The sequence below is a fragment of the Borostomias antarcticus genome, assembly GCF_949987555.1.
Source record: "Borostomias antarcticus genome assembly, chromosome: 5".
NCBI lineage: Eukaryota > Metazoa > Chordata > Actinopteri > Stomiiformes > Stomiidae > Borostomias > Borostomias antarcticus.
In genome coordinates, this window is record NC_140238.1 from 5,386,116 (window position 1) to 5,409,472 (window position 23,357).

The window sequence follows — 23,357 nt, forward strand, 5'->3', positions numbered from 1 at the left end:
GCGCACTCCCACCACCACCGCCCCCCTCCTCTCCCCTACTCCCAAACAGTACCAGTGTCCACCCACCCCTACCCCAACATCTGTAAGCAATCGCACTTTGATGGAATGCACCCCTTTGGCCCTAACCTTCTCCCTCTCCTCCCTTCCATCCCTCATCCCTCTCTCATCCCCCGCCCCCCTCTCCCATCCCCCTATCAAGATCCAGCAGTGGGAGCAGAACCTGGAGAAGTTCAACATGGACCTGTTCAGGATGCGCTGTTACCTGGCCAGCCTGCAGGGCGGCGAGCTCCCCAACCCCAAGAGCCTGTTAGCCGCGGCCAGCCGGCCCTCTAAAGCTGCCCTGGGCCGGCTGGGCATCTTCTCAGTCTCCTCCTTCCACGCACTGGTGAGACGCGCATACACACACACACATGCACACACACACAGACAATTTACTAGGAATATTATGGTTTTAGAATCCGGGGAACTCAATAAAAACTGATATATTTACACGAGAATGCATGTGGATCATGAGAGTTTTGGGGAGTGTTTGGGGATTTATGGAAAGAGGAAATTCCAGTGGATTTTATCCGTTGCCCTTTGCAACCCTAATGGGTATGGGATTAGATGCAAGAGGCCCGTTTGGACACCGTGTCCGTCGTATGTAACGGTGTTGCGGTCCCCCGGGTCCATCCGGTGGTCAGATCTGTTCCAGAGACGAGGCCACGCTGAGGAGGCGCTCGGTGTCGCTGGGCCAGCGCACGCGCAGGAGGGGCCTGTTCTCCTCGCTCAAGGGCCTGGACAACCTCACCAAGAGAGGCCGTGAGAAGAGGCCCTCGGTATCCCAGGTACTCTCACACGCACACGCACACACACACACACACACACGCTCAACTCAGAGGAATGCTTCACACAGCGGCCCGATACCTGCGCTCACCGTACAGCTGACTCACATTTGGAATTTATATTGGGAAAAAGTATTGTAAAAAGACTTCCATAATGGTAAAAACATTTTCAGGTGATTGCATTACAAAATTTGCTTTAATTAGTCTAGGTATCGAAAAAGGTATCGTTTTGGTATCGGTATCGAACGCAAGATATCAAAAAAAGTATTGTATCGAAAAATTTAGAACGATACCCAGCCCTACTCACAATACAGCAGACACAGTGCAGTCCACAGTCGTGAGGAGACTCTCGCGTAGCTCAGAGAGAGAAGGCTGAAACATGGCCCCTCTGGGTGCCCCCCCCCCCCCCCCCCCTCCCCCCCCACACACACACCCATTAATTGAGATTCTGTTTATCAGGGGCGTGTAAACCCATCTGAGCTCTCCTGGGTTTTAAGTGCGTGTCCTCCTTACTATGTAAACACAGGGGGGGACATTCCAAACCCAGGTGCGGATGGGGGGGATTTTAAATCCTCTCAGGTTAGTAATTACACTCACGCAGGCCCATTTATTAACCCACCCCCTCTAGCCTGAAGGTACAGCCCAGGAGAGTACAGTACTGTAGGTGGTCCATTTTAAGACCCTGTTTTCCCAAGCTTAGGCCTACTATGAAAATCCATTCATATGGATGATGGTATAGTGAATGGAGATCATACCACCTCAGTTCACATCATATTTGATCATTTCTCACCTGACCGCTGCGCCGGTTTAACCTTTGAGCGCAGCGATGACCAGCAGTGGCCACCACCAGGCTTGTGATCGTCCTCGTTCCTCTTCTCAAATGAGATCCAGTCCTGAACGCAGCCTTATGGTCCTTAAGGAACAATGGAGGATTAAACAACAACAAAAACTAAACGCAGACAGAACGGCGTCCTACCTGCCCCACCTACTTACCTCTGTACACCGGAGCCTGCTCTGGCCTATCCTGTGTGTGTGTGTGTGTGTGTGTGTGTGGGTGTGCGCACGCGCATGTGTGTGTGTGTGTGCGCGCTGCTGTTGTTGTTGAGCTCCAGCAGGCCGGCCTAATGAGACCCAGTTCCATTTCGTAGCGCAGAAGGCCAAGGTGCTGGCGAGCGCGGGACAGAAATGCAGCATGAATTATTAAAAAGCCATATGTGGTAAATTACAGCCTGCTGTACCCGGCCCCGCAGCGACAACCAGATGGTTTGCGTTAAGGCCGCTAAGTACGTTTTTTTTTTCCCCGCAGGATCCCTCGCCTAAGCTCACCTTTTGCTGTTCGGTTTGAGTGTTCCCCCCCCCCCTGACGTTAGGGCTCATAAAGGACCAGTGATTGGTTTAGACGAGGGGGGGGCGTGGCTCGCGTTGGGGGCTTCCCAGGCACCGCCGTCTTGCGAGAGGAGCGGTCTGTGGGAGCAGGTGTAGCTGGGAGAAGATGTCTCTCGCGTGAGACCTGTGAGAAGCAGAGGAAGACGAGCCCCTCCGCATTGCACGACGTAATTTGCTCTCTGGCAGTCTCCGCCCCCCCCGGGAGAGGGATTTGGACACCGGGGCGCTCCCCTTTGCCAAACCGTCTTCTTTTTTTTTCTCTCCCTACTTTCTCTTCCAATTTCTCTCTCCCTGTCTCTGTCTCTGTCTCTTCTCTCTCAATCTCTTTCTCTCTCTCTGTTTCTCTCTCACACTCACTATATTCAACTCCCACTTTCTCTCTCTGTCTCTCACCAGCCCTCTCCTGTAGATCCCTCTCTTTCGCTCTCTTCGGGCTGTTCTCTCTCTTCTCCCTTCTCTTTCTTCCTCCAACCTCCGTCAAGTCTTCCTGCCCCGGTCGTCTTATTGAGTCATCTCTGCGGTGGCTGAGCCTAAATCGGATTTGCCTCCCCTCAAATTCCCCAAAGCCGAACCCCTCCCTCATGCGCGCTCCCGTCCCGCTCCCCATCTTCCCGTCAGACGAGGGGCGTGCGTGCGCCGTCACGAGCTGGCGGACGCTCGGGATGACTGGAGTAGGCCAGAGCAGAGCCCCGGGATTTGTGGGAGAAGTAGTTTCGGAGTTCTAAAATTAGCGTTGTTGATAGCGCCCGTCGTTCACGGAGGCAAGGGGTCAATGAAGGATTTATGGGTGTCATCGCTAGAGCCAGGAATATGTGCGCTCGCCAGCCAAACTCTACAGAGTACGAGCTTTTGGTTCCCTGTGTGTTTCCTGTCATCGTGAAGCCGGCAATCTGGCCGATTTCACGTTCCTCCCCCTTTCACGCCGACTCAAGTGGTCGGCGATCCGCGAGGGTTTAGCCATCACAGCTTCTCTCCCGGCGAGGGGCTTGACTCCCGGCTCAGCGGCCGAGTGTGTGTGTGTGCGCGTGTGTGTGCGGTTGAGCTGGGCCGGGCCAGAGCGGTACCGTTACAGCAGCTGCAGCACGGAGAACACAGTCAGCTCCGGAGCCGCAGAGACGCCCCCCCCAACCCCACCCCTCACCCCCCCTCGGCGCGGCTTAGCCTCACACAAGACTCCTGCCACGACACGCCTTCACACCAGACACCAGAGACAGGCAGGGGCCGAGAGAGAAAGATGGAGGGGATGGGACGGATCAAGGAGGGAGAGATTAAGAGGCAAAGCAGAAGGGGGAGGGGGGGGGGAGTTCTTTCTTTCCTTTCATCTCTCTCTCCTTTCTTTCGGGTGTTTTTTTTTGTCCCTGGATATTATGCCCCTCTTCTGCCATACAGGAGCTGGAGCGCTCTGTCTTCAGGCACACCCAGTCTTCAGAAACTCACCCACAAGCGCACGCACGCACACACACACACACACACACACACACACACACACACACACACTACTTATTACTACCTCTGGAGCCTCGGAGGCTAGAGCCTGCACTGAAATAGTATCAAAGCGCACGGCTCACCCCTCACACTTTTTAATTAGATACATTATAGCTGTGTGTGTGTGTGTGTGTGCGTGCGCGCGCTTGTGATCATTGAGCTGCCTTGGGTCACTACCACTGATAAATGGAGGAGGGATGCTGGTTTGGCTGAGTCAGTGTGTCCTCTCTCCCCTGCTACAGGTTTTTGAGGGTGACAGAGGAGGACACGCCTACTTCCTGCCCCCCAGCAGCTCTGAGGTGAGAACATTGTCGTCGTTTCATCGGTCAGCGGTGAACACATGTACGGATACAGCCGGCGGTCGTTCTGGCTTACCTCGCCCATGTATTCCACCACATCTAAGATATACAGCTAGCGTTCACTCACCAACTAGTTTCCCCGAGAGCCCGAGCTGTACGTTCCGAAGAGCGAACACGCCCAAAGCCGTCTGGAGCAGAAACAGGCCGCCTGGCTGCCAGGCTAGGCGGGCGAGGCCTCTGATTAGAGACGGCTCTGTATCGGACGCGGGGGTCAGCGGTCTCATGTTCCTCTGTGGTCTTTCATGGTTCTGATGTGACAGGCTGCGGCATGACATCTCCCAGGTACAGGGTTCAGGGGGTCGTGTGTGTGTGTGAGTGTGTGTGTGTGAGTGTGTGTGTGTGTGTGTGTGTTTTTGTGTGTGTGTGTGTGTGTGCATACATGTTGGGGGCTGGGGATAGTGGGAGTTTGAGTGTGTGTGTGTGTGGATATGTGTGTGTGTGTGGATATGTGTGTGTGTGTGTCTGTGTGCGCACACGTTGGAGGGGGGTAGGGGGGGTTGAGTGTGTGTGTGTGGATATGTGTGTGTGTGTGTCTGTGTGTGCACACGTTAGGGGGGGGGGGGGGGGGGGGGTAGGGCGGGTTGAGTGTGTGTGTGTGTGTCTGTGTGCGCACACGTTGGAGGGGGGTAGGGGGGGTTGAGTGTGTGTGTGTGTGTGTGCTCGGCTGTGTGGCTCAGGATCAAAGCGTAGATTCCTCTCATGTCTGTCTGCAGTCTAGAGCCCCTGTAGACACACCATGTCCAGCAAGAGGGCCCCATCCATTTCACCATCTCCCCTCCACTGTCTGTACAGCGGGCAAGAACACACCTGGAATGTTCCGGCGTCTGAGAGGCGCTTGGCGAGGGGCTCCGTTACTCAACGCTCAGGCGATAACGGACGGCGCAAAAGGGGAAAGTGTTGAGCAGAGGTGTTGAGCGAGAGTGTCGAGCGTCAACGGGGGCGTGCGAGTGAATTCTCGTCCAAGTGCCGAACGAGCGGGAACACTGAACTCCTGCCATCTGGCCGGCGCGTACAGCATCCGTAACGCCACGTTTCCAGAATCTCATTCGCGGGTCACTGTTCGACGGCAGCGCAGACGCGTTGACGGAGTGTGAAAAATAGCCTGCGGTGTCTGGATGGGTTCAGCTTCTCGCACAGATCTACAAGCATCCCCTTATTTTTTGCTATCCCTTTCATCTCTCATGGTAGAGAACGGCCTGTCCTGAAAAGAGTGTCAGGATTCTGGGAAATGAAGTCCTAAAGGGTGAGATCCGAAACAGTGACACTCTCACAGACGGGACAGGATGTCTATTTCGAGCGTCTAGCGTCTATTCACTGGCTACAATGATTCCTTTTGATGCGCTTAGAAGAGAGGGAGGCACACTGAATGCAGCCAATGTTGAAGCGGCTGCGCCAGTCTTAATGGCTACCGCTGGAGTCATAATAGGAAGTGGCTTACCAGGGGCACAAAGATGATCTTTCTCTGGAGAAGCTCTCGTGTGGTTTTGAGACCTCGCTCTTTGTTCCAGAAGATCCAGATCGTTCGACGCTGTCTCACTCTCTTCTAGGGCTGCAACAAACGACTATTTCAATAGTCGAGTAGTCACCGATTATTGAACCGATTAGTCGACTAGTCGTTTAATTTACTTTTTTATTTTTTTACAACAATAACTGGGTTAATGTCATGAATATAAAATGGCTCTTATGGTATTTAGCCATCAGCTTTAAATTTAGCAAGAAAAGAAAGAACAAACTTCCATTCAAAAATGCTTGTTTTACCATTTTGTCCTGCTGAGTGAACTCTGAACGCTATTGCGCAATGCGTATGTGAGGGACAAAAAACAAAACAAAAAAACTCAGGCTATCCAGATGACAATAACAACTATTTAATTTGTTGGCGACTATTTGTATTGTCGATTAGTCATCGATTAATCGACTAATCGTTGCAGCCCTACTCTCTTCCCAGTTCAGTGTCTGGTTCCTCGTGTGAGCGAGGAAGTAACTTCTTCCTTTTGTTTGGGAGTTGGGATCCTGGAGGTCAGGGAGGAAGCAGGAAGCTGTATTGGAAAGCAGAATGACCCCAGTTCTTTCTATACTCTGAGGACAATTTCTTCTGTCTTTGTCTCACTAACGTCTGTAAGCTCCTGGAATTTCTCTACTAATCAATCATCTCAGACTCTTCTAATCCACAAGAGGTGTGTGTGTGTTGTGTGGGCGGGGGTGTGTGTGAGTGGTGTGGGGGGGTTGGGGGGAGGAGTCCTCTTAAACATGAGTCTCTTCACACAGCTGCTCAGCAGGCTGCTGGTCTGTTGACGTTGTCCTAGTCATGGAAGGAACGCTGCCCGCACGTCAGCCCCAGTGCAGGGTTAGACTCAAGGATGCTCTGTCAGAGGCTTCCTCCAGCACACACACACACACACACACACACACGACACGCCATACGGTCTGTGTATTCCACTGTCACACTGTATCACAGTCTTGCGGTACCCGAGCCTCCGCTCCTCTGCCATGCTCGGTTACCCATGAGCACCCTCTCCCCCAACTCCGCAAGGTCAGTCGCTAGCGGCTCCTCAGACATCTGTTTGTTGGCACATTGACTGGTGGGTAATGTAGTCTATGTAATGTGTTTGAGGCTTTGTGCAAAAGCAGTACTATTCATATAATGTTTTTGTTTTTTTAATTACTTTATTTCTGTTATTTTTATGGGTGGATATAGAAACGTAGCGTTATGTTCCTTCCACTTGTAGCCTATGTTAATTTAGGCGATTCTATTTTCTCCCTCGCGGAAATATGATGTGCGTGTTGTCCTGTTGCTAAGCGGAACAAAGTTGAGAGGGCGTTCACGTGCGGCGGTCAGCTCTGACAGAGAGCGTCCCTTGCTCTTGATCCCGACTTTAGAAGTTTACGGGGCGGAGGTTCCCCGTTTTGAAATGATTTCTCTCCCCGCTGGAGGAAAGACTGAAGCATATGCCAGGCGTTTGCTTGTCTTGGCAGCGCCAGCGGAAAGCTGACCAGGTCGGTACAACCCTCTGGCCATGAATGAGCGCACAGTTACTCAGCTACTGGTCTTTCGGAGCTGGGCACTTGTAACCGGGGGCATCAACGGAATCTTTTCGCTTTCCAGTCACACCGCGCTGTCTGGGCCGGACGGGGCGTGGCGGTTACGCAACGATCGTCATGACAACCTGTTCTCCCCCCCCTCAATCGTTTCTGAGCACGGCCTCATTAACCCGAAAGAGAGGACAAGCGTTAGCGTTGAAACGGCTCTCTGTTGCTTGTGTCCCCGAAGGTGGCAGAAACACGCTGGCGAGAACATTGGTGGCATTTATTTTGGCTGCTTTCGACCGGGACGTGTCGCTGGAAAATAAGCTGAATGTCACGTCTGTGTGGCCATGTTTTCCCTTCGCCACCCTGGTCAGAATGACAGTTTGTTTTCAATGCTATACTACTGTGTGTTTGTTTGTGTGTGCGCGCGCCACGTGAGGGCCTGCCCAACCGACATGGCCGGCCAAATCAAAGAGACCATAGTCTCCCTCCCCACCACTCCGACCTCTCCCAAGGTTTTCCTCCATGAAACACGGTGACACATCAACAACAGTCGGGCAGTCTCTAAGAAAACACAGACACACAAAAACCCAACGGTAGTCAGCTCAGTAATACTCCATGTCTCGTGCCTGTCCATAAAGTCAAGCAAGTTACAATCGTTGGCGTGTTTACAGAAGTGCTGAATCATTGGTTGTTTCCAGCAGTGAGGTTTGAGAACATTTGGCCTGATGGAGTAGCCTAGGCTACGGAGTGCTTCCTCAAGATGTAGGAGCCTCGATAGTTGTGGTCCCCTCACCCGCCCGCGGTCTCCCCCACAACCCAGAATGCAACGCCGGCACTTTTCCCCTTCAGAGACACGGAGTCGCAACCAGAAACCCTCGCAGCGGCCACTGCCACAGAGGCCCAGTGGCGCGACTTATCCCGGCATTAATCACTAAGCCCCAACCCCACCGTTAAGGCCACCAGAAGAAATAATTGGCCTCAAATGTCTCCCTGAAAAGCAGCTGTTAATCCATCACTAAACATGAAATCATCCGGCCCTCGCTCAGCCACCCAGACGGGCCTGTTACAGTAAGAATGATGCATGCTGGGCCGCACTGCAGAAGCGTGCAGATGTCGCTGTAGTCTAGACGCTCCCAGCCGGTAGGCTACCCCCTGCAGTCAATCCCCCGGCGTACACCCGTCATTATGCCGGCTATTATAAGGAACGGCTCACATCCCGTTATGTCAAATTAATTTCTTACACGGCTAATTGTGTGACATCTTTGCTCCGTGCCCTGAGCCACTGCCAGTGTGTACATTTGGTCTAATGGAGTTGGAGTCATATTGATTTGTTTGCTCTGGGCTCTCTCTCCCAGAGATTGGACGGCCTGGCCAACATCTACTCCATGTCGCCCCCCGAGGGCGGCCAGTGGGACTGCGGCGGCGGGGCGGTGACGTGCGTCTACATGCCAGACGGCCTGGCGGTCCAAGTGCCCGTCGGAGCGGATCACACCGTCCTGGATGTGCTCTCCTCGGCCTGCAGGGTAAGAGCGCTGAGAACTGAACAGATAATCACAGCGTTAGTCACGGTGTTGACATTCACAACTCACCTCAGGGAGCAGTTGACCCTTTGATACAAGACATGATATAAGGCTGTATCTTTGATATGAAACCTTTAAATATTTTTTGCACAACACATTTTTTGGGCCGGCATTGCTCTTTACAGATTAGGGAATTAGAACATTAAACAGCAATGCCTCCGTTTTAAACATAGAAAACCTTCTAGACAGTCACACAAAATGCCTGAGGTAACTTTTAACCATCATCGTTTTTCATGAAAATGCTCGAACAGCTTTTACGGTCTGTTTCTGAAATAATCATGTGGCCTAGCCACACTGTACATGACCAACTCGTTCCTTATTACAGTTACGTACCCACCCTCTCCAGGGGTACATCACATGACCAGCTCATTCCTTATTCACTTGTATGACCATTGTTTTTGGGCCATTTTGAAACTTGCTCTTGCAAACACAGGTGGTTCCCATGCTCCCCACCCGACCCTGAGGGCCAGATGCACACTAACACTAACTCCCTCATGTTGAGATACAGTACAAGCCACTTTACCTCAGTTACCTCAGAACAAGCTTGTCATTCAATACAGCAGCGCACTGCCAACTGCAGGGTTGTGTGTATTCCTTTGGGGTCGACCAGGTGCTTGGCCTGAGTGTGGTTGTTGTATGAAGTGTGTGTGTGTGTGTGTGTGTGTGCGTGTCTGTTTTTTGCTGTATGCAGGCTGTTGACAGGCGTCCTATGTTCCAGGTGAAGCAGCTGGACCCTAGCCTGCACTGTCTGAGGCTGCACAGATGTGTGGGCCAGAATGTGGAGGTCCGGACGCTAGGACCCAGCGAACCACTCCAGGACCTGGTGAGTGGCCAGTCTGGAGGCATGAGCTTTCCCTGATCTGGCCAAGAGCGTAGTCATCTGGAAAATAGGCTCGTTCTCAGGACAACACACACACACACACACACACACACACACACAACACACAACACACAACTCACACACACACACACACACACACACACAACACACAACACACAACTCACACACACACACACACACACACACACACACACACACACACACACACACACACACACACACACACACACACACGCACGCACGCTGGTGTTTGTTTCAATCCTGAGATTTCTGACCGAGCTGTTCTTGTCTGCAGATGTATGATGACTTGGAGGTCGTTCCTGTGAATGTTTTCACTCTGCACATGACTAGGCCGGCCTGCACTGGAGACTTTGGTGAGTTGTGTGTGTGTGTGTGTGTGTGTGTGTGTGTGAGTTGTGTGTTGTGTGTTGTGTGTGTGTGTGTGTGTGTGTGTGTGTGTGTGTGTGTGTGTGTGTGTGTGTGTGTGTGCGTGCGCCTCCCTGTATCTGATTCCTCCTGTGTTATCAGGCTTTGCAGTCACAGGGCACATAGATGGTCAGAGGAACAGCAGGATCTTTGTCAGCGAGGTGCTCCCAGACGGACTGGCCTTCAGTGAAGGTACTTGAACTGACCGCTGTGTGTGTGTCTGTCTGTCTGTCTGTCTGTCTGTCTGTCTGTCTGTCTGTCTGTCTGTCTGTCTCTCTCTGAGTGTGTGTCATTTAACTGTGTCTCGTGTGTGTGTGCGTGTGTGTGCATGTGTGCGTGTGTGTGTGTGTGTGTGTCTATACGCAGGTCTGAGGCCAGGTGACGAGATCCTGGTTCTGAACAGCCAGTGTGTTTCCAGTCTGGACCTGGCTCTGATCCAGACCCTGTTCGCCGAGCGGACCCTCCAGCTGACCCTGAGACGGGACCCCCACCTGGCCCCTCCCCCCCTGGCCTCCTCCCCCCTGGCCTCTTCCCCTGACTCAGATCCACCGGCCCCGCCCTCCAACCAATCCCAGCTGCTGCAGGACTTCCTGGATGCACACCACCGCGCCAAGTCCACCACAGGTGAGACGGCACACACACACACACACACACACACACACACACACCTACTGTATGTGTGAAAACGCATATCAGAGACACACAGCTGGTGCATTACAAAGATTCAAAGGCCTTCCTGATTATCAACAACTTGAAGGCCAATGTAACATTATCTTGAAAAGGCTAAAAAATACTAGTATTTTATTGTACTAGTAAAATAAAATACTAGTATTTACTTGTATTTTGGGGGACGGAGATAAAACAATTAGGCATATGTGTGATGTTAGAATGAAGAAACGTATGACAAACTTATCCAAAGAAGAGCTGTATGCGCCCATCAGCCAAGCCAGGCCGGACCTGGTTTTTACTCAACTTGCTTCCATGTAAAGACAACTTTCACTTTAATATGCACACACAACTTCGGTTTTATCTAAACTTCTATCTGGAAGCTTTTTCAAACAAAATTTGCACACCGGGCGATGTGTCCTCAGTCATCGTGTTATCTCAGCCAGTGTTTACATAAGCGTTTACCTGGCTGGATTAGCTACTGAAAGGTATGTGGAACGCGCAGGTAACCTGTGGTTCACATCATTCCAGTAACTCATTCAGGTCAACACTCACGTTTGGAATTAGGGTAGGAAGTTGGATTCAAATGTGGTGATATGAATAGTTTTCTTCTTTTTTTTTTAAGCACTTAAGTTTCCAGATTAATCCCGAGCGTTAAGGTGTTAACTTTGACAGCCCTACTTGATATTGGTGGTCCTCATATAAGAAATATGGCAAAGCACCTCGCAGCCGTCCCTGGGCCGCTAGTTGTGACAGATGGTGTGTGTGTGTGTGTGTGTGTGTGTGTGTGTGTGCGCTTGTGTGTGTGTGTGTGTGTCAGAGTCACACTTCCAGAGAAATGCCACTACTTGCCAAACGCTGCGGGGGTACGGGGTGTCCATTCTGTTGTCAGCGTGTGTGTGCGTGTGCGCATGTGCTTGTGTGTGCGTGTGAGGGTACATATTTGTCTGTTGTCTGGGTGTGCTATTATGCGTGCATGCATTTACAGCGTGCATGCATTTATATGCGCACGCGTGCGTGTGTGCATGCGTGTGTGTGTGTGTATGCGTGTGTGTGGGCACCACCATCCTGCCTTAGTTCCACTCGATACCAGTTTCCCTGGAAATGGCCCGTCAGCAAGCTGTTTCTCTGGCTCCCTTCACTGACTCCAGCAGCTCAGCCATGCGATCCGATCAGAAATCAGGCCAGGATACCCTGCATATCCTCTGCAGTACAGTTCGTGTATATATATATATCATAAGCAATTACACGGTAATACATTTACCAATATCAAAAATGTATACATTTAAACATTGGCAGGATGGTGACGGCACAGTATCTGTGTTGATAATCTCTGGTCTCCATACCATGTCTAGTTACTGTATCTCTAGGACTTTAGAGAAGAGAAGTCAAAGGTTCTTGTTCTGACACCTCCACCCCTAACCAGACACCATACACACGCGCACATACACACACACACTCGAACGTCGTTTATAAACCTATACTTCCTTAAAAACACGCCAGCCCCGTCAAGACATACTGATCAGCTGTGGTGACAGAAGACTTGTTATCGAGTTAGTCGCTCTTAGACTAAGAGAGTCAAAGTCTAGAGGTTTGTGTGACTATAGGGGTTTAGGGGTTTAATCTGGGTGTGAACAGTTTATATAGGCTTAGTTCCTTAATGTATGAATACAGGTCGATATAACTCGATAGTAAGGGCTTTTATGAAGTCAGCTAGTACACCAAATTAACAGCTGGTTGAGGAGTCCGTTTTTCTTTTTTTTCTTTTTTTTTTATAAACCTTTTTAAAAACTTCTCACCTCATCATTCTGAGGGTAAGTGGAAGAGCAGTGGCACTTGTTGAGGTGTTGTGAAATTGTTTGTTGAGTATGTAGTGTTATTGTTTTAATATGAAACAGTTAATTTGTTAAACGTTAAAATTACATACTGTAGTTCTGTAGTTACTTAGCTGAGCGGCAAACGTTTATCTATACGGCAAAGTGGTGCCAAAGTGTCCTTGAGCAAGACAGTAAATCCCAAATTCACTCAGGTGTGGCGCGGTGGTGCAGTACCTAGTACTGTCGCCTCACAGCAAGAAGGCGGAGTTTGCATGTTCTCCCCGCATTTGCAAGGGTTTCCTCCCAAAGAACCCAATACATACAACCGAAAAACATGCAGAAGAACAGATCCCTGACCAAGACCTGGACTGAGCATTTGGACTTGGTCCCCGGGCGCCATGAACGATGGCTGCCCACTGCTCCTGGCTGCCCCTGGAGGAGGACGGCTTGGATGGGTTAAATGCAGGGAGCAATTTACACCAAAAGTTGCCTGTGTGTGTGTGTGTGTGTGTGTGTGTGTGTGTGTGTGTGCGTGCCGTGTCGCTGCTCACTGTGTGATCACGGTGTGGCCGAATAAAGCCCCCCCACCCCCACCCCCCAGGTCCTATAATTTTAATGGCTATATAAAAATGAATTGATCGTTTTCAGAATTGCCTCAAATACTATGGTACATTTCTGACCAATACTATGTAACATCACATTTTAGGGGGTAGTTCTCAGAGAAAGCGCTTCTCCAGGACATCTGGTTTTACGCTTTCCACAGTGTGCTGTGAGGGGGCTTTCTGAATGACAGAAATGCGTTAGTACATCCTGGAACCAAACCACTGATAAGAGATTACTGGATAGTATGGTAATTATCCCGCGCGTCAAGTAGATTATACGACTTGTCGGCCAGATAAGAAACCCGCGCGCGTGCACAGACACACATGCAGACACACATGCAGACACACATGCAGACACACATGCAGACACACATGCAGACACACATGCAGACACACATGCAGACACACATGCAGACACACATGCACACACACACACACACACACACACACACACACACACACACACACACACACACACAGATCACGCAAGAGGCAGACTTCAGCTATGCAGGCTGCAGTTCTCCCCTCTGCCTCTAGAGGGTGGGTGATCCCATTCAGGCTGAGGAGAAGGGCGCGAGGCAAACTCTGTGAACCGCGCGTGTGTGTGTGAGCCCGTGAGCACAACACCACTCCGTACCCCGTCAGCTATCTTGCTCTGTGTTTATTTGAACGTGGAATGATGGATTGATAGCACTTAAAAGTGTCTCTCTCTACTCCAGCTGCATTTAGCTACATCGTGACAGTTACTGCAGTCCTTTTCAAAGCCTCCAAAGCAGCTTTATGTTTACCTACCACTGTTTATCTCCCCGACTACAATCAAGAGGGGCCCGGAGAAGTCCGGAACGTTCTCGTGTGCCGCGAGCGTCTCCTCAGAGTTTAATGAGAGGTGGGGAGGAACACGGAACGTTCTCAGCACACACACACACACACACACACACACACACACACACACACACACACACACTCACCGAAATGTAATCAGATTTGGCCCCTTTCTAATGCACAGGTGCGTTGAACCGGAGACCGCGCGTGCGCCCGTGCGTGTGCACGCTCGCGTGTGCTAGCGAGGGCGCACAGGGCTGTGACTCAACAGGATGCTCATGAAAGCCACAAGAAAGAGGCCGTCAAGCGCTTAAAGCTAGCCCCACAACATCCGATGGAAAGAAGGAGTAAGAGTGGGGCTTGCTCAGTTGAAAGACCAGTGGAGGAGGCATACTGGTGTAATCACATTATGCCGTGACTGTTGTGTAGAACACTCGCAAATGTAGCGTGTCCCTGGCACCGTGACGCTCGTGATGGCACGGCACTATAACACAGTGTTTATGTTCCGTGGTCAGGAGAGGGTCGCATGGCAGTAAACAAGGGTGCGGTGTGTGGCGTAGCTTCGCGTTTGCTGCGCCATGATATCCTGCAAACAGAAAACAAGTAAACGACCTCCTTGGCCCTGAACTACATGCCGAACGTCTGTTCGCGTGCGTTTGACAGTTGATTCTCAGACCAACTGCCCAAACGCCATTCTGTGAAAATGTGGCTAACGCTAACTGCCGTCGTCCAACCACTAACGGCTACCTGCTGATTAGCTGAACTGCTAATACGCTAACTGCTGTCTTTCCTCAGACGTGTCCACCGTGCCCCATGTCCCCGGAGAGTCCCTAGGCCCCGATCTGGAGAATGGTCTACAGCACCGCCACCAGCGCAGCCACAGGCCCGTCCAACACAGCAAGGTAAGGAGGGGGGGCTCTGCCCACACACACTGCGCTGGATGAGTCAGCGGAGAGAGAGAGGGAGGGAGTGGGACGGAGACAGAGAGAGAGAGATGCACTCTACATGTCACGTCTCAAACCAGAACACTGTGTGAGTGTTTGTGTTTGGCAGCCGTCGCCAGGGACAGCTGTAGACCAGAGGAAGGCGGGCTGGCACCAGTCTTTACAGACCCTCTCTGTAATTACTCCGTTCTGGTGCTGGGAGTAGAGAGAGAGGCTCATTACTGTCTCCCGGCAGAGAGAGTGGGGGATCTGGGCGAGTCTCACCCCCCCCATGCTGTTGCAGTTCGTTTACTGACCTCTCCCAACTGTCACTCTGGGTCACACACACGCACGCGCACGCACACACACACCACCCTGCCACACGCACACACGCTCACACCACACACACACACATACACACACACACACAATGAGTAAGTATTGTTGCTGACACTCACATGATTGTCAGAGTCACAAGTCAAACGGGGCCAGCGTCCTCAGAGGACACATGGAGACAGGGCCAGCGTCCTCAGAGGACACATGGAGACAGGGCCAGCGTCCTCAGAGGACACATGGAGACAGGGCCAGCGTCCTCAGAGGACACATGGAGACGGGGCCAGCGTCCTCAGAGGACACATGGAGACAGGGGCCAGCGTCCTCAGAGGACACATGGAGACAGGGCCAGCGTCCTCAGAGGACACATGGAGACAGGGGCCAGCGTCCTCAGAGGACACATGGAGCCCTGTGGTCCACCCCCGACTGCTCATATCCTCTCTTGACTCCCCTCCGTCAGACAGAATAGACACGCCGCTCTCTGGAGGAGATAGAATTCAACTGAAGGAGGTTGTCAAGAATTCAACTGAAGGAGGTTGTCAAGTCGTGTCTTTCGATGTATGCCGATGCACGCTTAGTTAATTCACCCTACCTTGGGATTTAGAGAGGTCACGGTCAGGCCGTCATAGAGCTGCGTACTTGGAAAAACTAGAACTGAAATCTCCATCTGCTCCTTGTCCAGACTGCGAAGGCTCCACTAGCCCGTAAGTATGCCAACGCTCGTCTCTTGTGAATTCAAGAACCGTTCAGGCCTATTTTTGGCCTCTACTGAATTCTTATCACTTTTTTTTTTCCTTTTCTTTTTCTGCGATATGTAAATAATAACTTATTGAAGTCATGAAAGTGAGTTTGCGTGTCCTGTCGGAAATCTGGCCTCGCGTTATGGTAATAGAGCTGGTTTAGACGTGGGGGAAGTGTCTATGCAAGGGCTTATTATTGAGCTGCATTAATGACTGGTCATCTGGAAAAGCTATGTTTTTTAATGATATCGACTTCATCTGTGTGAAGAGAGAGAGAGAGAGAGAGAAACAGAGAGAGGGAGACGGGGGGGGGGCGAGACGGGAAGAGAGAGGGAGAGACAGAGGGGGAGAGAGAGAAAGGAGACAGAGAGAGGAAGGGGGAGAGGGAGAGAGACGGAGAAATTGAAATGGTGTGTAAATACCAATCTCTTATAGCATCAATGAGGCCGTATCCCTCCGCACTGTACCTACGCTCCTATCATCAGTTTTATTATAACTGGTTCATATGCTTCCCTGTGTGTGGAAACATTTCACGCCTACTGCATACAGTAGACCTGTATTCTCCACACACCACCGCACACCACCGACTGTAAGTCATGCACCGGCAGGCCTATGCACTACCGTAGCACGGTACGGTCGGTACACAAACGTGCAAGCTTGATTAACAAAACACACTTTCAGTATACAGTATGTCTTCCTGTTGGGCTGTTTGAACAGTCTGACTCTGTAGCGGCTGTTCTGAGGTCAGCGGAGGGGCGTAGCGGGGAGAACCGACTCCCGTGTTCCCTGTGGTGCGTCTGCCCAGCGACAGGAAGCAGTCCCGCTGCGCTGGGATCCGCACTGCAGTACTTCTGCCGCTCGGCTCGGCTCCGGGCACACCGTCTGCCCACGCCACGCCTCAGCCTAGCAGGAACGCTGCCTATGGGGCTCTGTGTGTGTGTGTGTGTGTGTGTGTGTGTGTGTGTGTGTGTGTGTGTGTGTGTGAAGGGCGGAAGGGGAGGGGGGTTAGGGTCGTGTGTGCTCTTGCATCAAAGCACCAAGGTGTGTGTGTGTGTGTGTGTGTGTGTGTGTGTGTGTGCGTGCGTGCTGGTGCGCGAGTACGCAGGAAAGAGACAGCCCACTGCTCTCTCTCTCTGCCGGTAGACAAACAGGTACAGCAAACCGAGTAGGAACTGTGAGAAATTGTCACAGCAAACACGATTGCTGTCATTGCGAATAGTGGAATTTAATCTCACCGCTGCCAGTCAGCGTGTGTGTGTGCGCGCGTATGTGTGTGTGTGTGTGTGTCTGTGTTCCTCGGAGCATAGACCGGCAGAAAACAATCTAGTCGCCGGGTAGAAAAGCACCCATGTATCAGCATAGGTGCACCAGCGCGGCCCGAAAGTCAATTGAGATGGATGGAAAGGAAAGACTCATTCCAAGCCTCTTGTCACAGCGTGTAATCGCCTCCCTCGGAAGACTGGCTGGATTTGATTAATTGGTTGGGTGCTTTCCAATTTGCTCATATTACACCAGTGTGAGCCGCCTGATGTGTATGTGTGTGTGGGGGGGGGGGGGTTGAAGTGCTTCCCTAGTTGTGTTGGAGTGATTCATTATGATTTGAGGGTGGCAGTTGAATTTCCCCATAACATCCCCATAACAGCGAATTCCTTGTATGTGAAAACCTACTTGGCAATAAGCCTGCTTCTGATTCTGTTTCTCATTCTAAGAACTGGATAGCTACTGTATTAGCGCAATAGTGGTAGCTCTAACTTGCCCTCCTATTGGCTAGGCGAAGTTCATCATATTGGTTACACCCAAGGAAGTCCATCAGGGATTGGGCACTACTACTGCTGAGGTACTACTATTGGTCTTATGCCCCTCCCCCTACACACAAACACACACATCAGTTCCCCTAACGCTGCCCCACCTCCAGCCCGATAGATAGACAAGCAGATGGGTTGGTAAGTGATCCTCCCAAGGGCATGGGAAGTAGGTAATCTGGCCCCAGACAGAGCAGAGACCCTGTGCACACGCACACACACACACACACACACACACACACACACACACACACACACACACACACACACACACACACACACACACAATGTTGTCCCCCTCACGCGCACACTCCTCACCTCCCACTGGGTAAACATTACTGTCCACCTCGACACAATAGGGCTACACTACACCCCAAACTCATCTAGGGGTTGATACTCTTCCGACACAACCAACAGAACTAAATGTGAACTTTGATTTGATGTTGGGTTGAATTAATGCACGACCATCCAGGTTTTGCTCTTTCTTATTTGCTTATTTGCATCATGGTTAGATGACTTGACATTCTGACCTGATGACTGACTTCCTGACTTGATGATATGTAAACGTTTGTTGTGTTGGTATCCCAAGGCTGATCAGATATGTCGGTCTTTCTCTGTTCTTTGCGAGGCAGAATGTTGTGTCAATCCTGCCCTCTGCCACTGGCCAAACGGTTAGACAGATTAAGCCCCTTTAAAATCCCCACAACCATAACTAAGAGCATTTAAAGGGATTTCTCTTAAGGCGCGCTATAGCCACACCCTCTTTGGTCTGGCTTTTTAAGTTCACATTGAATAACTGCCAAGTGTCTTGCAGGTTTAAGCAGTTTACGCAGTTTTCTGGCTGTGAGTTACTAGAAATACACAGCTAGTAACACTAGTAGCACAGCACGCCATATATGGTTGAAAGTATCACTGGTGCAAATTTGTTCTTTGACTCTCACAAAGAAGGATGTGGTGTGTGTGTGTATGTGCGTGCGTGTGAATGCTCAGCGAGGGGTGATGATGATAATGGCTTAAAGTCCATCGGCCAGCATATGGCCGTGAGCATGTTAATAATCTGTGTTTATTAATCTGTGTTTATGACCGTACCGTGGGGGGGGGGGGGGGGGGGGCCCTTTCCACTCGCCGTGCGCCGGCTGCTCGGGGACCGAGCCCACAAGCCCACGGGACTCCCGGTAACGTGGCGGGCGCCGTCGGGATGATCTTGTTGACGGGCGCGGGTCTTTTGGTAGCGTCGGTGAGAGAGCGGGGAGAGTTAGCTGTCAGACTATTTTGAGGTATCAAGAATTTGTTGTCTTGGTTGTGTTAACAATGGTCACTTGGCTACTGAACTGTTCCTATAGGTCAAGAACAGTCAGTCTATCTTTCTGTCTACAGTATCTATTGAGAACAGGCCTCATTACTCCTAACTGTCTCAAACAGGGCTAATTCTAATGTTTACTATAGCAGGTCAGGATGGGCACAGTGATTGTGATCTATGTCATTTTCTACCTCCTAAGGGAACACAGTGATGGTGGTCATGATCATTTTCCTGCTGTCTAAACCGGCCCTAGTTTATCACACAGCAGCTGCAGGGGAACAGGTCGGGCGTCCGCGCCTTGATGGAGTTGCATCTTTACGGTGGTGTATATTAAGCCCGGGGGGGGCGTCCTCTCCGGGTCTTCCGAGGCCCTCCTACCAGACGCTTGTCCCGTCAGCGGCAGGTGTGCGCAGCGTAGTGCGGGTCGGCCATCGCTGGCGTTTTGCTGTGTTTTACGTCGGTCCGGCCGGGTTGTACGGAGAGCTGCGATTTTTACCTCCATGTCCGTTTTTAATAAGGATCCCGACTCGTGTTTTGTCATGACCTTTCCCCCGTCGTCATTTTGATTGCCCGCGTCGCCCGTTATCTCCCGCCTGCTTTGTCACCACAGGTGTCACCTGCCCACGGGGACGCCCGGCAGAATGGGATTTTAATTCGAGCGCATGCATTATTAAAGCGTGCACTCGCAGGCTCCTCGGAGACTCGCTGGGATAATATTTGTTTAGAATAAATAATAAAAGGGGTAAATGGGGCAGAACGATGGAACGGGGGGGGGGGCTCTCTCCTCACCCCTCCCCATCTTTTTTGATTTACGAGTGCCTATCTTTATTTATTGAGCTTTGAAAAGAGGAGGGCAACGTGGCACAATAGGCCTTACCCGGGGATGAATCACCTCCACTCTGCAGCCGTTTACACCGGCGTGACAGGACACTTTCCTGTGAGGGATGGGGCCCGCTTGCCTGAGGGACGCCCCATATTTCTATTGCATCCCTTTTCCTCCTGCACTTCACTGTTTGTTTGTTTGTTTGTTTGTTTATTTGTTCATTTTTGCAAGGGGACTTTTGTTGGAGCGTAGAGGCTTCCACTTTGATTTAAAAAGCGTTTCATCTGGAAAGTAGGCTGAGCTGGGTTTATAATGACTGTATTTTAATGTCTGAGGAGGGTTGAGGCTTGAGGATTCCGCTTCCCCAGTCGGACGGAGCCTGTTTTTTCACCAGAGCGCGTCTCTTACTGTCCTCTATGCAGTGTTTGAAATAATAGTTTGGAAAAGAAGCCAAGGTTTGTGTGTTAGTGTCTGGCTACCTGTGTGAGTGGGTGTTTGGCTACCTGTGTGCCTCAGTGTGTGTATGAGAGAGAGGTGTTGTTTCAGACACCTAACCGGTTGGTGGATACATTACCGCCAGGCTGGCACGCTTCAGTGTTAATCCGTGTCCCTGGAAAACAGCCCTGCTTAGCTAGCCAGGTCCCTCCGCCTCCTCTCACACATGCGTTCCGTGGACTCTTGTGGAACTGTGCGTCTGTGTGTCATGTATAGTAATACAGACAGCCATTTTGATTTAGTGTTTGTGAGAAGTCCCCAGGGGCATTGAAGTACCATTAAGGTTAGAGTGAAGCCTGGGCCGCACGTCAGCGCTGCTATGGATCAGCCAGAGCTGAAGGACACTCCTGGAACAGCCTTGGCGTTGTCGTGTTCATCACATCATCTCACGCGTTCACAAACTCTGCGTGTGGTCGACCGTGACGGTGTGGCCCAATTGACTGGCTATGGGGATTTTATGATCAAACATCTTAACGTTATGGTTCAGCGTTCGGGTTGTTTTTCGGTTCTTTGGTGTTCCTCTTTATTTACCTCTACCGCTGTCTCTCGTGACCTTTTGCGTCCGGCAACCGAGTGACCTGAGAGAGAGGTTTTGTGAGTTTGACCTCATCCTCTTGTGGCTTCTGTTTGAAAACCCTGGGCTCAAACACTTTCATGTCCGCTGTATATTTTGCTCCAGTACTCTTGCACCTTGGCTTCAGCACTAGATTACACTCTTGGTCACTTGTTTTAGAAAGGAGATGCACTTGCGAGCTCTGGTAAGTAGTAGTACGCAGACTACCCACGTTTAAAGGGTCAAGTATTGTAAGTCGCTTTGGATAAAGCTGTGGCTAGTCGTCATCACACAATAAACAGACACAGAGGCACTGAGCATGTAGGCTCCGCGCCACTGAACAACATTGAATTCTGTGACGCCAGTAGATTACTTTTCAGCTGGCTAAAACCTTATTAAAGGGCTTACTTACTCGTTTCTATAGACTCTACTGTGTGAGCAGTGTTTAGCAGTGTTTACCAAAGGGCCCCCGCTGTCCCCGGGTCCCGCTGGTCAGCCCCTGGTGGGCCCCAGCTGCCCGTGTGGGCGGGGCATGCTGCCGCAGGCCAGAAGAGTCCTCATTGTAGCGATGCTATTGAGAGAGCAGCAGGCCTGTCCACTGAGCAAAGCCCTGTCCTCTCTGGAAACCCCCGAGTCACGTGGAGCGGTGAGGAGGATGAGAGAGGGGGAAAGAGAGAGAGAGGTGTGTGTGTGTGTGTGTGTGTGTGTGTGTGTGTGTGTGTGTGTGTGCGTGCGTGCGTGCGTGCGTGTGTGTGAGTGAGTGAAAGGGAGAGAAAGATATGGAGGCTCAGAAAGAGAAAAGCTTTGAGTGAATCTGAAAGAGAGAGACGTGTGTGTGAGGGAGAGAGAGAGAGAAAGATATGGAGGCTTAGAAAGAGAAAAGTTGAGTGTGAATCTGAAAGAGAGAGAGACGTGTGTGTGTGAGGGAGAGAGAGAGAGAGAGAAAGATATGGAGGCTTAGAAAGAGAAAAGTTGAGAGTGTGAATCTGAAAGAGAGATGTGGTGTGTGTGTGTGTGTGTAAAAAAGAGATAAAGATATGGAGGTTTAGAAAGAGAGAAGCATTGAAAGTGTGTGAATCTGAAAGAGAGAGAGAGAGACTGTGTGTGAGTGTGTGTGTGTGTGTGTGTGTGTGTGTGTGTGTGTGTGTGTGTGTGTGTGTGTGTGCGTGCGCGCGCGCGTGACCCTGTGGGAGGAATTCCCCTCCGTTTGCACAAGCCAGGCGGTCCACTCCTGATTGATATGCAGATTAGCGGTGGCCAGCAGCTCGCGCTTTCCTGTGGTCAGCAGCTAGTGCTCACAGAACACCAGGCGCAGGATCGATGCCTGGATCCCGGTCAAAGCCCCCCTCCACCCCGACAGGTGTACCTTAAACCGACGCTTCATCCGGGCCCAGTGCTGACGGCAGGGGCGAGAGAGAGAGAGAGAGGGGGGTTTGTCAGTGAGGAGGAGGAAGGAGATGAGGAGGAGGAGGGGTGAAGGAAGGCAGAACGCGAGAGGAGGTGGAACAGCCCGACCACCGGCGAGGAGAAGCCAGAGAGACACAGTGACGAGGCAAAGAAACCGGGGACTACCGGACCGAGCCGCCTCGCTCGGCTAGTCCCGACACGACCGCTAGGGCTCATCCAGCCGTACATAGCTGACAGGCGCGGTCGGGTCCGGTCCAGCCCGGGTCAAACGCGGGTCATGCCGGGCTCCCGGCCGGGCCGGCTGCGCAGGAAGGGCTGTTCCCTGGCCCGTCGGACCCAGCGCCACGCCGGCGCCGCCTGGAGGCTCCTCTACAGGCTGTTCGTCCTGGTGAGTGGCGCCCCGGGAACAGGGGTCCGGGAACAGGGGTCCGGGAACAGGGGTCCTGTCTGAGTTTCTATTCCAGTTTGAGGCTCATCACCGCTGGAAGGCTTGAGTCATCATGATACAACAGACAGTGTGGTAGAATGAACGGGAGAATAATCCACTTTGAGCGCTGAGTGGATTAAGAAGTGAAATTGAATTTGAATCATCCATCCCAGGGATGTTGAGTGGCATGCGAACTTCGAGAGTAAAAAAAATGGAATTGAAAAATATTTCAGTTGAGCGTCCCATCGGCATTGAGTATTAATGGCTTTTTAGGGCTGTGGGTGTTCTATGTAAGTGGAGACATGCTAACTTGAGACAGGTTGAGTGGGGGCGGGTTTCGTTGCTCAGGGAGAGAGAAGGACAGTGACGGGTCTTTTTTCGTCAAATGGCATGCAGTGCACTTGACTCGGCACACGCGTAGTGCAACGGGCGACACGGGAAACGCACACTCACACACACACGCATAAAGGTTGCCGATGAAGTGCTTCTTCTGCACTTAACCCATCCCGTCGTCCTTCCCGGGCTGGGTTCTTATGGGGGGATACCCATGGGGAGAACATGCAAACTCCACACAGGAAGGCCCGGGGGACACCCCACCTGGGTGACTGACAACCCTGGGGAGAATTCGCCCCCTGGTCAACAGCGTACTCGGCGGGAATCGAACCCAGGACCTTCTTGCTGTGAGGTGACCATGCTAAGTATTGTGCCACCATTCCGGA

The 23,357-nt window shown here is 51.5% G+C and overlaps 1 protein-coding gene across 1 annotated transcript in view; it reads left to right on the forward strand.

Annotated features, from left to right (window-relative positions):
* tiam2a (TIAM Rac1 associated GEF 2a) overlaps window positions 1-23,357 on the forward strand; it is a gene marked incomplete at both ends in the record, with an annotated part of 46,739 nt that overhangs the window by 10,803 nt on the left and 12,579 nt on the right. The window contains 9 exons of the mRNA XM_084438395.1: window positions 200-385; window positions 684-827; window positions 3,938-3,994; window positions 8,437-8,604; window positions 9,380-9,484; window positions 9,798-9,876; window positions 10,031-10,120; window positions 10,295-10,552; window positions 14,631-14,737. Coding sequence (XP_084294521.1) covers window positions 200-385; window positions 684-827; window positions 3,938-3,994; window positions 8,437-8,604; window positions 9,380-9,484; window positions 9,798-9,876; window positions 10,031-10,120; window positions 10,295-10,552; window positions 14,631-14,737 — 1,194 coding nt within the window. The remainder of the gene's footprint in view (window positions 1-199; window positions 386-683; window positions 828-3,937; window positions 3,995-8,436; window positions 8,605-9,379; window positions 9,485-9,797; window positions 9,877-10,030; window positions 10,121-10,294; window positions 10,553-14,630; window positions 14,738-23,357) is intronic.